This window comes from Drosophila tropicalis, unplaced genomic scaffold (assembly GCF_018151085.1).
Source record: "Drosophila tropicalis isolate 14030-0801.00 unplaced genomic scaffold, ASM1815108v1 contig_593, whole genome shotgun sequence".
Taxonomy (NCBI): domain Eukaryota; kingdom Metazoa; phylum Arthropoda; class Insecta; order Diptera; family Drosophilidae; genus Drosophila; species Drosophila tropicalis.
In genome coordinates, this window is record NW_027173070.1 from 13,969,076 (window position 1) to 13,982,302 (window position 13,227).

At 40.6% G+C, this 13,227-nt stretch overlaps 8 protein-coding genes across 8 annotated transcripts; 3 read left to right on the plus strand and 5 right to left on the minus strand.

Annotated features, from left to right (window-relative positions):
• Positions 1-15: 15 nt before the first annotated feature.
• Gint3 (GDI interacting protein 3) lies at positions 16-1,687 on the minus strand. The gene is made up of 4 exons (XM_068289315.1): positions 1,546-1,687; positions 470-1,483; positions 269-417; positions 16-204 (listed from the first exon to the last, which is right to left on the minus strand). Exons 1-4 carry the CDS (start codon positions 1,597-1,599, stop codon positions 93-95), a joined length of 1,329 nt encoding a protein of 442 aa, XP_068145416.1. The 5' UTR covers positions 1,600-1,687; the 3' UTR covers positions 16-92.
• LOC137576299 (uncharacterized) lies at positions 1,571-2,250 on the minus strand. The gene is made up of 2 exons (XM_068289316.1): positions 1,782-2,250; positions 1,571-1,711 (listed from the first exon to the last, which is right to left on the minus strand). The coding sequence occupies exons 1-2, from the start codon at positions 2,050-2,052 to the stop codon at positions 1,632-1,634; spliced, it is 351 nt and encodes a 116-aa protein (XP_068145417.1). The 5' UTR covers positions 2,053-2,250; the 3' UTR covers positions 1,571-1,631.
• Positions 2,251-2,395: 145 nt separating this feature from the next.
• On the minus strand, positions 2,396-5,879 carry sced (scrambled). Its single transcript, XM_068289314.1, has one exon. The coding sequence runs from the start codon at positions 5,693-5,695 to the stop codon at positions 3,158-3,160; it is 2,538 nt and encodes an 845-aa protein (XP_068145415.1). The 5' UTR covers positions 5,696-5,879; the 3' UTR covers positions 2,396-3,157.
• Positions 5,880-6,138: 259 nt separating this feature from the next.
• LOC137576837 (probable inactive tRNA-specific adenosine deaminase-like protein 3) lies at positions 6,139-7,317 on the plus strand. Its single transcript, XM_068290163.1, has one exon. It carries the CDS (start codon positions 6,181-6,183, stop codon positions 7,237-7,239), a length of 1,059 nt encoding a protein of 352 aa, XP_068146264.1. The 5' UTR covers positions 6,139-6,180; the 3' UTR covers positions 7,240-7,317.
• Positions 7,232-8,045, minus strand: mRpS28 (mitochondrial ribosomal protein S28). The gene is made up of 3 exons (XM_068290165.1): positions 7,738-8,045; positions 7,545-7,666; positions 7,232-7,488 (listed from the first exon to the last, which is right to left on the minus strand). The coding sequence occupies exons 1-3, from the start codon at positions 7,987-7,989 to the stop codon at positions 7,290-7,292; spliced, it is 573 nt and encodes a 190-aa protein (XP_068146266.1). The 5' UTR covers positions 7,990-8,045; the 3' UTR covers positions 7,232-7,289.
• A 53-nt stretch (positions 8,046-8,098) lies between these two features.
• Snap29 (Synaptosomal-associated protein 29kDa) lies at positions 8,099-9,382 on the plus strand. The gene is made up of 3 exons (XM_068290164.1): positions 8,099-8,448; positions 8,515-9,056; positions 9,129-9,382. Exons 1-3 carry the CDS (start codon positions 8,181-8,183, stop codon positions 9,177-9,179), a joined length of 861 nt encoding a protein of 286 aa, XP_068146265.1. The 5' UTR covers positions 8,099-8,180; the 3' UTR covers positions 9,180-9,382.
• LOC137576836 (enoyl-[acyl-carrier-protein] reductase, mitochondrial-like) lies at positions 9,262-10,830 on the minus strand. The gene is given in 3 exon segments (XM_068290162.1): positions 9,262-9,965; positions 9,967-10,484; positions 10,542-10,830. Coding segments are annotated over 3 exon segments (1,068 nt in total). The 5' UTR covers positions 10,750-10,830; the 3' UTR covers positions 9,262-9,623.
• Positions 10,831-11,021: 191 nt separating this feature from the next.
• Positions 11,022-12,892, plus strand: shu (shutdown). Its single transcript, XM_068289395.1, has 3 exons — positions 11,022-11,180; positions 11,245-11,989; positions 12,041-12,892. Exons 1-3 carry the CDS (start codon positions 11,122-11,124, stop codon positions 12,593-12,595), a joined length of 1,359 nt encoding a protein of 452 aa, XP_068145496.1. The 5' UTR covers positions 11,022-11,121; the 3' UTR covers positions 12,596-12,892.
• Positions 12,893-13,227: the final 335 nt, after the last annotated feature.

A 13,227-nucleotide genomic window follows, 5' to 3' on the forward strand; every position in this document is an offset into this window, starting at 1 on the left:
AATAATAACAACATCTTTATATAACTTAAATATGTGAAAACTTTTAAATAGGGGGGGACTATATAAATTATTTTATCAATGCAAAAATTAATTTACATGGATTGAACAAGCATAAGTAGCTCCTCTTTCAAAAAGTTAAGATCAGCTGCCGCTGGGGTTGGCATTCCAGGAACGTTGAACAGCAAAAGAATATTTGGAATGAGTCTACAAATTTAAAAATATATGTTAACGTGTTTCAAAATGGGAAAAATACAACTAAGATACTTACTTGCAGTCATATAGAGTCTTTTCCATATCTTCATCGCTAAATTTGCCCTCACTGGTGGCTATAAGATTGAATTCCAGTGTCTCATCAGCCAGGCAAGACTGTACAAATTCAAATATGTCGGAAATTTTCTCATAAACATTGAAAGTGCCCTAGAAAAAGAGTATATGAGTCATGGGCTGATTACTTAATTGAATGACTCACCTGTATATAGAGACCATTGGGAAACTTGACCCTAACGAGACTATAGCGATACATGCGCAAATTACGCTGCTCCTCACGCTCACGCATGGCCTTGGTCTTTAGAATCTGGGCACTTTCAATTGCCTCGGCTCGCATTTGCTGCTCCTTTTTAATTTCCTCCGGCGAGATCCTATAGAAATCATCGGGTAAAACGACACGTCGGGCCTGGGAAGGCAACAACACCTTAATATTACGATCCAACTCCAAGTGTATTAGCTCCGAGTTCTTTAAAGCATCTACTAAAGTGGGCAGATCGAGACCTTCCTCCAGGTTTTCTTTGTCCCACAATAGGAAGGGTTCGTCATCAATCTGCACTTCGCGAAAGCCGGCTGCCTGTAGAACATCCAAAGCTCCCTCGACATATCGCACCTTGTCACTGAAGATCTTATTTGACATGCGAATTTTGCAGAATTTTTCCTCATCCGGATTCTTGATGAGATTTTCAAAATACCTAATCAAGGTAGCTACACAATCCTCTGCTTTCTCTTTAATATTGCAATTATGTATGATCAGGCAGGCAGTAAGGCCACGATCTGTCTCCAGTTGTTGGTAAAGAAATTCCTTAATCCTCGCTTTCCATAACTTTTTCTCCAAAACCTCGTCACCAATTAGTGGGCAGCGGAAGAAGACACCTTGACAGGCCAAATTGCGATTGTCCCCGCCAGACGAAGTACTCGTAGTGGATATGCAGCCTGATGCGGCATTAGCCAAATCCTCTTTTTGACGACGTTCGGCCTCTAGTTCCCGCTTAGCTTGAGCCTTAATGGCGGCCAGTGAAGTGTTAAATTCCCGCGAGTCCTTCTTTTCAATGCGATTCAACGCTGCATTAGCAGCGGCTCGTGCCTCATTACTTAGCTCGTTCCGTTTGGGTGGGACATATGCCTCGTGCTTATGACGTGAACCGCTAGGAGCTGCCTCCGGCTTCGGAGCATTCAACTTATGGCCTGCTCCCATTGAACTGCCTCCTAACTTAAGCTGGAATTGTAAAATGATAAAGAACAACAAATCGCTGGAAGATGGTAACAATCGGGACTTACCTTAAAGGCGGCCTCCTCCTTCTTTTTCGAAAAGAAACGCTTTATCTTAGACATTGTTGTTGCTGTTGTAACGGTTTTTTTTTAGTTTAGATTCTCGGCGAATGTTCTTTGGGCAATTTCAATTTGGCCACAGATAATTTAAGCTCCTCGATTTCCTTAAGCGTGCCTTAAATGGTATAACATGATGTATCCTAATACATATTCCAAATAAGATATGTATCTAATCCAAAACTTACTTGGCTTGACAAACTTCTCGGTTATTACTTGACCGTAGGTGGCCCAGGAGTAACCAATTAATACACACGTACCAAGCACCAGAACCAACAACACTTTCAGCAATGTCGACTGCAATGGGGTAAACTCAATGGGGCTGGAAAAGTCTACAATAAAAGGTTCAGATCCCAATTTAACTGCAGCTTCTAGAGCAACGCCAGCAAACTTCTCCACTTGTTGGGCGATGGTCTGTAGGGTTGAGTTAAGGGTTTGGATATATGAATCGATACTCATTAGGGCCACTTCTTCTATCTGTTTGACTGTTTGGTTAATCTTGAATTTGACGAATCGGTAGGCTCTTTGTTTACTAGCTACGCATTTCAAGGAAAAAATATTTTTTTCTTTACACGCAGCTGTTTAGTGGGACCGTTTTACACAAAAATGCCAAATTCTTTTGATCTTTTACGTGGATGGCGCGCAATTTAAAACTTGTTAAAATTTTGTTGTGTTTTTGTACTTTACTACAAAATGTGTTTTAGATAACTTGGGTAAAATGATTTATTAGTAGAAAAGACCTTTCTCAAACACCCTAAAAAAAAGCAATTTGTTACCTTTTTAATGATTGAAACAAATTCAATTTGCGTTGGTTTTTGCAGCTGGCATATAAAATGATTTTGTTTTTCTTTATTAAGCTTACAATTTAGTCACGGTACAATTGAGCATTAATTGCGCTAAAGATGTATGAAGCGTTTTGCAATATGCAAATTGTTGATAATTTTATAAATTTATAAATGTAGTTTTAACTAATTGAATTCATTTTCTTTTCTGTGATATGTGTTTACGCGAAGCCAAAAAGCATTGATTACAATTTCGTGTGTATAAAGCGTTTTCTAAAATTTGTTTCTTAACTAAAACCTAAATTTGTTTCTCTAAATTAATCAACAATAGAGCAGTTTTAATATCTAGTATATGTGTAAATTTCTTTTGTTTGTTTGTATAATTCGTATAAAAGCGTCGGTTGCCTTGGATTTGTTTTAAAAAATTGAGCATAGACATATATAATTAATACTTAATTAAAGTTTACTTGATATGATGACTTTTCTTATACTTAATACAATAATTATCAGATAGGGGACTAAGCATAGATCAACATCGATTAAAAGCTATATCCATTGATGATGGAGAGGAGGAAGGTTGGGGGCATTAAGCGTATTACATACATTGATTAAAATAAATTAATAAAACAACTTGTTGAACAATCACAAGATAAACATAACTTTGCATTTGGACAGCACAAAAAACGGATACAACGATCCAATTTGTGTCCGTAATTAAATGATATAATACGAGTAGAGTATTAAGCGTTATACGGTGGATTATTTTCAATCTTAGTAACTAATTACTGCTGCGGCGATGGTGAGTTTCGTTGTAGAACATTATTTATTCGCATTCTCAGGGGAGAGAAATCGATTTTCTTGAAACGCGGCAATGATGCAAACTTCTTGGTATTACCAGTTGATGATGTGGCTCCTCCTGCTCCAACTACACCAGTTTCACTCGAGACCACCGATTGTGTCATAGGCGGTGCTGGTGCAAGGAGTTGCTTATCCTTTGCCACTTTACTTGGTGAATTACCAAATTTGGCCAAAGTTGCATATTTCTGAAGCAGACGTGTGGCCTGTTCGGCTGCCTGATAGCAATTCTCATAATCATCTCCCTTGTCTTCGGTGGCCACTTCAACTAGTTGCTCTTGTGGCTTAGGAGACGATCCTTTCTCTTGGCTATCATCGAATTTGAAGTCAATATTCTTGAGTAGACTTAAATTTAAGACATCTCCTCCTGCTGATCTTTCCATCATTAGATCATTTTCGTTAATATTATTATTATTGTTATTATTATTGTTGTTGCTGTTGGAGCTAGTTGGACGCTTGCCGGCATGGGTAACGGCATAAACACCCTCGGAAATTTTATGGGCGGCAGTCTTTTTGTTGTTGAAACTCTTAGTCTTATGGCGTTGTTCAATAATTTGCTGTGGCGATGATATATATAGATTCTCTTTACGCTGACGACTTAATTTAGAGCCAACCAAATGACGGAGATTCGATGATGGATGATGATGGCGCTTCGATTTGAGGGAATCACAGCTATTGGGATAATAAGAGGGTACCTTATCGTCAATACTAATAATGGATTTCCTAGGCGTTTGATAGTAATCCTCCTCGGCCTGTTCCGCCTGGCTGACACTGGACATATTTTTGGGTGTACCCTTTTGAGGCAAAGTTGGAAGCAACGGAGATTCGGTGGGTGTGCTGGAGCTTAAGCCAAATTGTACTTGACCCGTTTGCTGTTCCAGTTCTTGGGCCGCTTTGATGGCCAGCAAATTCTCATAAAGATGCTCGGCAAAACCATTGCCGGATACCAATACGTCAGTGTTATTTAAGGAGCTGGCATTATGCATGGGCTCATAGATGGCACTTTCATTAGTCAATGTTAAGGATTTATTTGTGGTAGTCGGCGGTTGAAGCACCTGCTGCTGCTGCAATTGTTGCTCCTCTGTGTTTACGTGACAACTGCTTGAAGATGAGGTATACGATTTGGTAGAGTAACCCGAAGATGTGGATGAACCGGTACTGCCTGTACTTATTTGTGGTGGAACTGCAACACCCTCCTGCTCATCTTTTTTTTTGATGGGAGCCATCACACAGTAACCGGTGAGATCGTCTACCAAAATCTTATTCTTATTCTTCACCAGACTACTATGAGGGACCGCTCCATGGGCGCCAATTAGATTAATTGTGGATGTATTACAGGCAGAGAAATTAAAGTTGTGCGGCAACTGCTCGGACACATTTAAACTCTCAAGGGAATCGGCTTTGGTGATCAAATGCCGAGCAATCTCAGCCACCAATTGCTGTCTTGTTTCCTTATCATCCACAGGCTCGATGGCCGACTCATCCAAGCTTATGTTGAGCTCCACATCGCTGACTGACTCATTGGTGGTAAGAAAAGCCTCACCAAAAGTGTCCAAAAAATTGAGCTTGGAGAGATCAGGACTGGAGAAGCTATTACGTTGTGATTTATTCAATTGATTCACACTAGAACGTTTCAATGGCGGAGTTGGGGCATTCTCATAGAGAATGACTTTCTCTTCCTCCTGTTTTTGCTTGCCACTTCCAAAGATGTTATCCAACATATTCTTATACTTCTTTTTCTTGGCCATTTCCGACTCGGGGTTGGTGGAGCAACGAGGAATCTCACTCAAACCTGGCTGATTACACTCGAAAGTGTTGATCCTCTTGCGATAGGGATGCGCTTGGGGCAAGGGCGGAGGAGTAGGTGTTTCCATTTCTTTGGACGGCTTCATCTCCTCATAGATGCCTGAGGCCAGGGAAGCTCTGGAGATGCGACTACCATCAAAGATTTCCTCATAGATTTGTGAGACGCGAGCGGAAATATTGCTCGAATCCAAATGACTGCTTTCAGGTAAATTGGGCAAGGGTCTTGGTATACGACTCAGTCGTCGTTGCTCGAGAAATACCTGGCGATAGAGTTCAAGATTTTTAATGGATTTCTTTACCCATTTCATGTGCCGACGACAAGCCAGTTCCGTTTCCAAGGCAAAGTATATAAAACAATCACGACGATTCTGCATCCAAAATAGTCCATATGAGTGCTGCTTGGTGCGCGAGGTGGCCAAACTTATACTGACGCCAGGAACGTTAACAGAAATGCTTAGCAGTTTTGCAGACTCATTAAATTTCTCGGACCGATCGGGATGTTCTTCTTGGAAACTCAGACGCAAGAAGCAGGGCACACATTTGATGGCTTCAATTTTTACCTGACATCTGGTCCATGTCTTATAGCGCAGGGCCAGCGCCCGCTTGTCGTGTGTATCCAGTTTGACATCGAGACACATGGAGATCTCATTGTGATCCATCTCGGTGGTTTTATTTGGCGGTGGTAAGTGGTGGCGACGTTGTGGTTGTGCAGGTGGATTTGGGTGGGTTGTGATGAGTGATTAAAATGAAAAGTGGTAATAAACTCCAAATCTGGGCGAGATTTTTACATCTTTTTTCTTCTAATTGCAAAAGTGAGCTACCAGATCTTGGAATTTCCTTGCGAAAAGGATTTGCGCACACTACGTCATATACTCCCTTATGCCCATATGACACGCGAATAGAAACTGCAGAAAAAAAAAACAGATTTTGTTAATGTATACTAATCGGTTACAAAGTACTAACAAATAGTTTGTGCAGACTTTAGCCTTTAACGAATTCCATTTTGAAATTTGTTACGAGCGCTAGTATAACAGACAGTAAAGCAGTGTTGGTTAGCCATCGCATCGGGTATATGTAGTGTCATATTAATGCAGTCAACAATGCTGCCAGATTGGTGGACGCTTCAGCCAACCATAACGAAAACATGGAGCTGAAGGAGGCACCTGCTCCGCCGCCTTCAAAACGGTTAAAACGTCTGGAGCCATCCATAGGAATAAAAGCTATTCTCTCCGATGACTATTCCAAGGATATACCCCTTGTGTCTGCCTACTCTTGCCAGCTGGAAAGTAAACAGCAATTGCAGATTGTAATCAAAGAGCTCTCCCAGAAACTGCCTCATTTCCAGCATTTAAAACGGGTTAATGACAGAAATGTACTGTTATGCCCTACATCCGACATAGAGGACACACTGGAGCAGCACCTGGAACGTTTTGCTTTCAGTGAGGAAGTTCTCCAGGCTGTGCTACGACAAATTCAAGTGGTGGAAGTGCCCTCCATTGGCCCACGCTTGAGAACACAATATGAGAAGATGCTTAAGTACTGGCCTTGTAAATTTCATCCCGATCACTACTACGAATCCCTGCAGAATGGTAGCAATTTCTCCGCTAATCAAAGAACTTTTCACAACCAAATGGCTCAGTTGCTCCAGAAGCTGTCCACAGAGATAAACTCAGAGCAGCCAGTGGGCATTTGTGTGGATCCTCGTGGTCCCAGTATAGTGGCCATAGCTGGTTCACAAATGGACTCTAAAAATCATGAACATTGTCCCATGTCTTTGGTGGATTTTGTGGCACGAAGTCAGAAAGGGGGAGCTCTAACTACGACTGAACAATTTGTAGAGGAGCCAGGTGAAAAATTAAGTGGCATACCCAAGAACTACTACGAGTACCTTAAAAGAAGTAACGCTTTTGTGCATTTGCTATGCGGAGCAGAGGTTAACCGACAGAGTAGTGATCCCATTGCGGGTACTGATAATCTTTCCAAATACGGACCCTATCTCTGTACTGGCTATGACGTCTATTTGCTTCAGGAACCCTGCCTCATGTGCTCCATGGCGTTGGTACACAGTCGTGCCAAGCGCATTTTTTTTCTCAAGACATCAGACAATGGAGCACTTCTCACACGCTTCCAGTTGCATACGGTAAAGGAGCTAAATCATCATTATGAAGTGTTTCAGTTTACAAGAGAACTGGACATTACTTGATAACAATCAATAATTTGTTTTTTGTTTAATAATTTGTAGATTAACATTTTTTATAGTAAACTTTCAATGTCAATTTTAGGCGTTTGTTTTGTTGTTGTTGTCGCTGTTCGTGTAGCAGGCGAATTGATCAATCCTAGTAAGTGACAATCAGCTTCCAAAATTGTGATATCCTTTGAAGAGCCCAAAAATTTTGTAGACAGCTCCAGATCCTTGACACGAAGGCGAACTCGAGCTCCACGCACATAGTCACTGCAGATAAGACCGTAATTAAAAAACCGAATACCAGATACCACTCGGTTACTTACCTGCCATTCTTAGCTGGTCGTGTGCATACACAATGAAATTTCCAACCAAAGTCTATATACAGATCATCACCCACCACATGAAAGATTTTTCCATTCACCACCTTGCCCTCAGCACTGCCCAACTGCAAATAGAAGTGTATATTATATAAACATTTTTGGAACAGTTGGAGCTGAGTTATTGGTTTTCACTTACGTCTATGAACTTGGATTGGCGTAGCAGTGAGGCAAAGGTCTGATTATCCTCTGGGGGCAGCTCTGGTGCTGCTGGAGCAGTGTACTTCTCAAATGCTTTGGCAAATCCTCCTTTTTCCGGCTGGTCAGATGTTCCACTAACATTTGCGGCTTCACTATTTAGCAGGGTTTGAGCCACCGATAATTGCCTAATTCTCATGTGGCAGGGGCAAGTCCTGCTAACGGACCGGCTTATTTTATACAGCAAGGACATGGTTTTTTTAATACTCCTAAAGAACGTTTTTTGCGATGGCACAAAAATCGATGACGAAAATCGATAGCATTTTATTAGTTTTACCAGGTGCTGCCAGATCAAGAGAAATTAGTGGGAAAACATCTGGCAACACCAACACACAAAAAATAAATTAATAAAATAGCTTAAGTTTTTTATTTTCGCCCCATATCATGGCCAACAATTACTTGCAGCCTGTTAATAATCATTTCACCGATGACTTTGATAAATTAGCTGATGTGGATGATGATTTGTTTCTCAAGAACACTCGCCCCAAGCCCAGCCAGAGCCAACGCAGCACAAATCCATTCGAGAATGATAACGACGATGGTGACGAAGACTCCCCCACTGCCTCCTCCATAGCTGCCCAGCGTCAGGCTTACGCTGAAAAGCGTAGAGCAATCGAGCAACGTACTCTGGACTCGACAAATAAAAGTTTAGGTAACGACATTGAGATTTACATAATATAAGGGGAGGATCTAACTAATTGTTTTTATTATCATTCAGGGTTGCTCTATGAAACTGAGGAAGTGGGCAAGGCCACGGCGGTGGAGCTGGCCAAGCAACGGGAACAATTGGAAAAGACCTCGCAACATTTGGATGAAATTCAGTCCACTCTACGATTTAGTCAACGTCATTTAAATGGTTTGAAAAGCGTTTTTGGTGGCCTGAAAAACTATTTATCTGGAAATCGTGATCAGCCTCCGACGGCCACCGCCTCACCAACAGGTAGTCAAACATCTTCGCAAGAAGCAAATTCCAATATAGCCAGCGGTAGCAGCAGACCTGCTCCACAGTCTCAAGCGACTTCAGCAGCGCAGCGTTATGACAATCATCCAGTAAGTCGTCTACGTAGTGAGGCCAGTTCAAGCAGTGCATCAATGCAACAGCAACGGGGCAATCCCTTCCAGGCCCAAATAGATTCCAATCTTGATGAAATGTGCGATAATCTTTCACGCTTAAAATTCTTGGCCACCGATCTGGGTACTGAGATTGAATCCCAAAATGATCTGCTCGACAATATGAACTATAAAATTGAAGATGTCGACCTTAAGATGACCAGGAATAAGGAGATAAAATGATTTGAAATTAATTAAACTTAATGTGAGAAAGATGTCGACCTTAAGATGACCAAGCAGAATAAGGAGATAAAAAAAATGCTGACAAAGTGAATTCTGAAATTAATTAAAATCTTTAATGTGCATATATAGCTATAAATAATTTATTCATATGTATGTTTGTTTAGCATTCCTCATTTATTCGTTTATTTAGTCTATTTGTATTGTTATTTTCGTTTAAGCGTCAATATCAGTTGGCATATACATATATTGATTTATACCATTATTATATTACAATTATACTTTACATATACATATGCCATAAGTGTTTGCTTTATTATCATTGTAAAAGTAAAAAAAAAGAAAAACTTTAACTTTTAATATCTTATAGTCAAATGCTGTATTCTTTGTTTTTAGAGTTTTTCTTTGTTTATTATCTACATAGATCAGCTCTTCGAATAAGACTGCAGCGTCATACAAGTACAATGAAAAGATAATAGCGACTAGACAAACATTTCCAATGTAGATAGGCGGATGTGCCTACTTCAGCTATAACATTTAATTATTCATATTAAGAATAAACTTTTTACCCGTAAATCCCTGAAAACTAAGAGCTGCTTTGGCAGACTCCTTGAACTGCTCTAGAGGCACCATATCACATTCTGGTCCCACAAATTTTCCATCCTCCATGAGTTTTAACAAGTCCTTAAACATTTGGATACGTTCAGGCTTATCATGGTTTCTTGTATGCCAATCTGAAACTGAGAATCCTCTAAATGCCAAGTCCTTAAAGATCAATGGACCAGTGGGCACCTTAATGGGCTCGCGGGACATGCCACCATAAGTGACCATAACGCCATGGTTACCGAGATGACGAGCCAGTTCGGTGGCACTTTTTCCCGCCGACACAATTAAAGGCTAGTTTGGGACGACGGAATTCACCGGATTTAAAGATAGAGGTAGTCCGAATCTCTGATTCAGTGAGTATTAGGGAAGCTCCCAAGTTTTTCATTTGATCTCTTAGCATGTCTATCTCCTTTCGATCACGAACAATCCCAATGCTTTTAAAGCCCCATGCGCGGCACAACTGATGCACAGCCTGTCCCACAGCGCTGTTGGCACCATTATGCAAGACAGTATCCCCAGGTGAGAGATGGGCAAAGTCTTTGAGCATGCGATAGGCTGTACAGGGATTAATGTATATAGTGGCTGCTTCAGCTAAACCTACTTTCTCGGACACGACTAGGAGCTGATCCTCTTCGTATATGGTGTGAGTGCTCCATGCTCCTGCGGTATTGACTAATGGAATAACATGCTGACCATTCTGCAGACCTTTGACCTCACCACCAATGTCAATAATCTTGCCTACGAATTCACTTCCTGCGACAGTCGGCAATTTCGGCTTTATGGGATACCTACCTGGGACACAGGTATTGTTATAATTACATTGGTGGTCATTGTGTGATTAGTTCTCACCCTGTATAATATTGACGTCCACCGGATTGATGGGTGAGGCGAGTATATTGACTAGAACTTGTTTATTCTTGGGTTTCTCCACCTTTCTTTCTACCAATTGCAATACGTCTAATGGTTCACCATGGTGCTCATATTGCAGGGCTTTGGCCAATACGGACATGGACCGACCCAAAGTCCGCGAATAAGGAAGCATTGCTGGGCGCAACATTTCTTATTTGTTTATTTTGATCTTGACTTTTTTTCAGCAATTGTGCTTGGCACCTCCCCACGAAACAAAAAACAACAAAAAACCAAACAATAACAAAAAAATTTGCCGCCAATTCGCTCGACTCTCAAATCCAACAACAACCATATGGCCGAGTTCGCCCGAAATGTACTATTCGCCGTAACCTTTGGCCTTTCGATAGTATCGATATCTGTCACTATCGATAGGTTTGACGATCGATATTGTCACCATCAATAGTTTATCTATCGATATCGTCACCGTCGATAGGTTTGCATATCGATATTTGTCAAAGCGGGCAAAGATTTAATTGTTGCTAAAGACGTAATTATTTGTTGAAGAAGAAGTACACTTAAGATGGAGGAAAAATACGGTGAATTTGGCACTCAACTGCTCAAGACACCTGTGTCATTTGGGTAAGATTCAAGTGGATTGCAAGTGCTTCATTAAGCACGTGTTAAACTGCATCTCTGGTTACAGGGAACTTATCGACACTGGAGCCCAGTTCGAAGTGGACCTGTCGTCTGCGAAAGATGAGTTCAACATGATGGACATTGATGACAGCGACGATGATAATGAGCTGGATGTAAACAATGAAGAGCTCGTCTCGCCTTGGACCCATTCATTTGAGGAACTAAAACGCCTTATGGTGCCCTTGACAGAGCACATTCATAAGCGCATTACACGCAAGGGTGAGAAGGAGCTTGGCTTGGTGCCGGATAAGGCTCGGGTAGCTGTGCGTTATAGTGCCTACTGGGAGGGTGAGGGTGCTCCCTTTGACTCGTCATTGCTGCGTGGAACCAAATATGAATTTGAAACTGGCCAACATATGGTCATCGAAGGTCTAGAAGCTGCTGTACGCACAATGTATCCCTTTGAGCAGGCCGAATTCATTATTTCGTATCATCTGTTGTTTCGGGACTTGGGTTGCCCGCCCAGAATCAAGCCCAAGGCGGATGGCTTATTCAAAATCGAAGTTGTGAATTTTACTCTTGTTGGCGATCGCGAAGCTTTTGAGAAGCTGCATCCTGAGGATCAGAATAAGTTCCATATTGTATATCCCAAAGCACTAGATATGCACTTGCATGGAAAAGATTGCGTAAAACGTCATAAATACCAAAGTGCAATCACAGCCTTTGAAAAAGCCATCAGTTCACTCAACTATTGCCGCCTGGCTGATGATAACGATGAAACAAAGCAAACGACTCTTCTGATTACTTTATATGTAAGTCGGTAAAATTATTTGCATTCTTAAATTTATGATTGTTACTTTTAGCAAAATCTAATGGTCTGCTACAACAAATTAAACCGACCACAACGTGTCTGCATCATGATGAAAGCCCTAAATCGCATAACAAAAGAGAATCCATCTGGAAAATCTCTTTACCATCATGGTCGTGCGCTGGCCGCCCTTGGTGAATATGATCGTGCACGTGCGGATTTTCTTCGGGCTCAAGAAAAGCATCCGAATAACAAGGAAATATCGGACGAAATACTTAAATTGGATAAACGAATTACTAACTACAATCAATCCTCACGAAATATTTGGACTCGAGCATTTGGTATCGAGACGAAGGAGACAAATACAAATTCATTATCATCAGATGATGAGGATGTCGATGAACATCATAGAAAATTCAAAACTGAATGCGATGCAATGATTAAACAATTTGCTGAGACATCAATTGAATCGCTTGGCTTATCCCGTAACTCATATACGGCCAAAGAATTTCAAATTCTGCTCAAGTTGGCTAAAAAGAACAACATGGCTTTGAATGCATCTCGCTTGAACGAAGATGTCATAACACTAGCCAAGCTAAAGATAAATTGAATGGATAGTTTAGAGTTCAATTGAATTGAAGTTGAAAGTGCCCTTAAACATTTATTTTTACTCTTAAGATGAAGCCATTTACTTTGCATCTCTTCGACTTAATATTTCACCTGTAAGCCGTACCTATATTTAAAGGGTATCAAAAATATGTAATCTCAAAACATTGCCAAACTGAAAAGTCTTAGCTATGTTAAAAACTTATGGAAAGCCAATGAAGTTTTTAAAGTTCCTATTCATAAAAATGAAATATTAGAGCCAAATATAAATATACATATGTAATGTATTATAAACCAAAAATTACCCTCAACATAGTATGTAAATTATTTTCATTTTTAAAACTTAAGTTTAGATCTGTTTTCCAATTTCACAAATATTAGATAGTAGATAAATAGGCCATCAATTAACTAAACGTTCTGTTTGGGTTTTCATTTGTAATTCTTTGGCCAGCTGTCGATGTAGGCAACACATACAGCCACAGTCACTAAAATGCTTTGGCTCTAACACATGAACATGGATTTCCTGTAGGTCCAAATTAGTTGGATTGGTGGTATATGTGGTTGTTAGGGTTTCCCTTTTTCGCATTTACAAAACAAACAACTGCATATAAAGAAGCCTAGAAAAATATACAAAAA

Coding starts and splice junctions, on each gene's coding strand:
- Gint3 (XM_068289315.1), bottom strand. CDS start 1,599: ATGTCTAAGATAAAGCGTTTCTTTTCGAAAAAGAAGGAGGAGGCCGCC. Junction 1,484..1,545: donor AGGAGGAGGCCGCCTTTAAG/GTAAGTCCCGAT, acceptor TTACAATTCCAG/CTTAAGTTAGGAGGCAGTTC. Junction 418..469: donor CCAATGGTCTCTATATACAG/GTGAGTCATTCA, acceptor CTCTTTTTCTAG/GGCACTTTCAATGTTTATGA.
- LOC137576299 (XM_068289316.1), bottom strand. CDS start 2,052: ATGAGTATCGATTCATATATCCAAACCCTTAACTCAACCCTACAGACC. Junction 1,712..1,781: donor CGAGAAGTTTGTCAAGCCAA/GTAAGTTTTGGA, acceptor ATACCATTTAAG/GCACGCTTAAGGAAATCGAG.
- sced (XM_068289314.1), bottom strand. CDS start 5,695: ATGGATCACAATGAGATCTCCATGTGTCTCGATGTCAAACTGGATACA.
- LOC137576837 (XM_068290163.1), top strand. CDS start 6,181: ATGGAGCTGAAGGAGGCACCTGCTCCGCCGCCTTCAAAACGGTTAAAA.
- mRpS28 (XM_068290165.1), bottom strand. CDS start 7,989: ATGTCCTTGCTGTATAAAATAAGCCGGTCCGTTAGCAGGACTTGCCCC. Junction 7,667..7,737: donor GCCAATCCAAGTTCATAGAC/GTAAGTGAAAAC, acceptor TTCTATTTGCAG/TTGGGCAGTGCTGAGGGCAA. Junction 7,489..7,544: donor CGACCAGCTAAGAATGGCAG/GTAAGTAACCGA, acceptor TCTTATCTGCAG/TGACTATGTGCGTGGAGCTC.
- Snap29 (XM_068290164.1), top strand. CDS start 8,181: ATGGCCAACAATTACTTGCAGCCTGTTAATAATCATTTCACCGATGAC. Junction 8,449..8,514: donor CTCGACAAATAAAAGTTTAG/GTAACGACATTG, acceptor ATTATCATTCAG/GGTTGCTCTATGAAACTGAG. Junction 9,057..9,128: donor ATAAAATTGAAGATGTCGAC/CTTAAGATGACC, acceptor AAAGATGTCGAC/CTTAAGATGACCAAGCAGAA.
- shu (XM_068289395.1), top strand. CDS start 11,122: ATGGAGGAAAAATACGGTGAATTTGGCACTCAACTGCTCAAGACACCT. Junction 11,181..11,244: donor AAGACACCTGTGTCATTTGG/GTAAGATTCAAG, acceptor CTCTGGTTACAG/GGAACTTATCGACACTGGAG. Junction 11,990..12,040: donor CTCTTCTGATTACTTTATAT/GTAAGTCGGTAA, acceptor TGTTACTTTTAG/CAAAATCTAATGGTCTGCTA.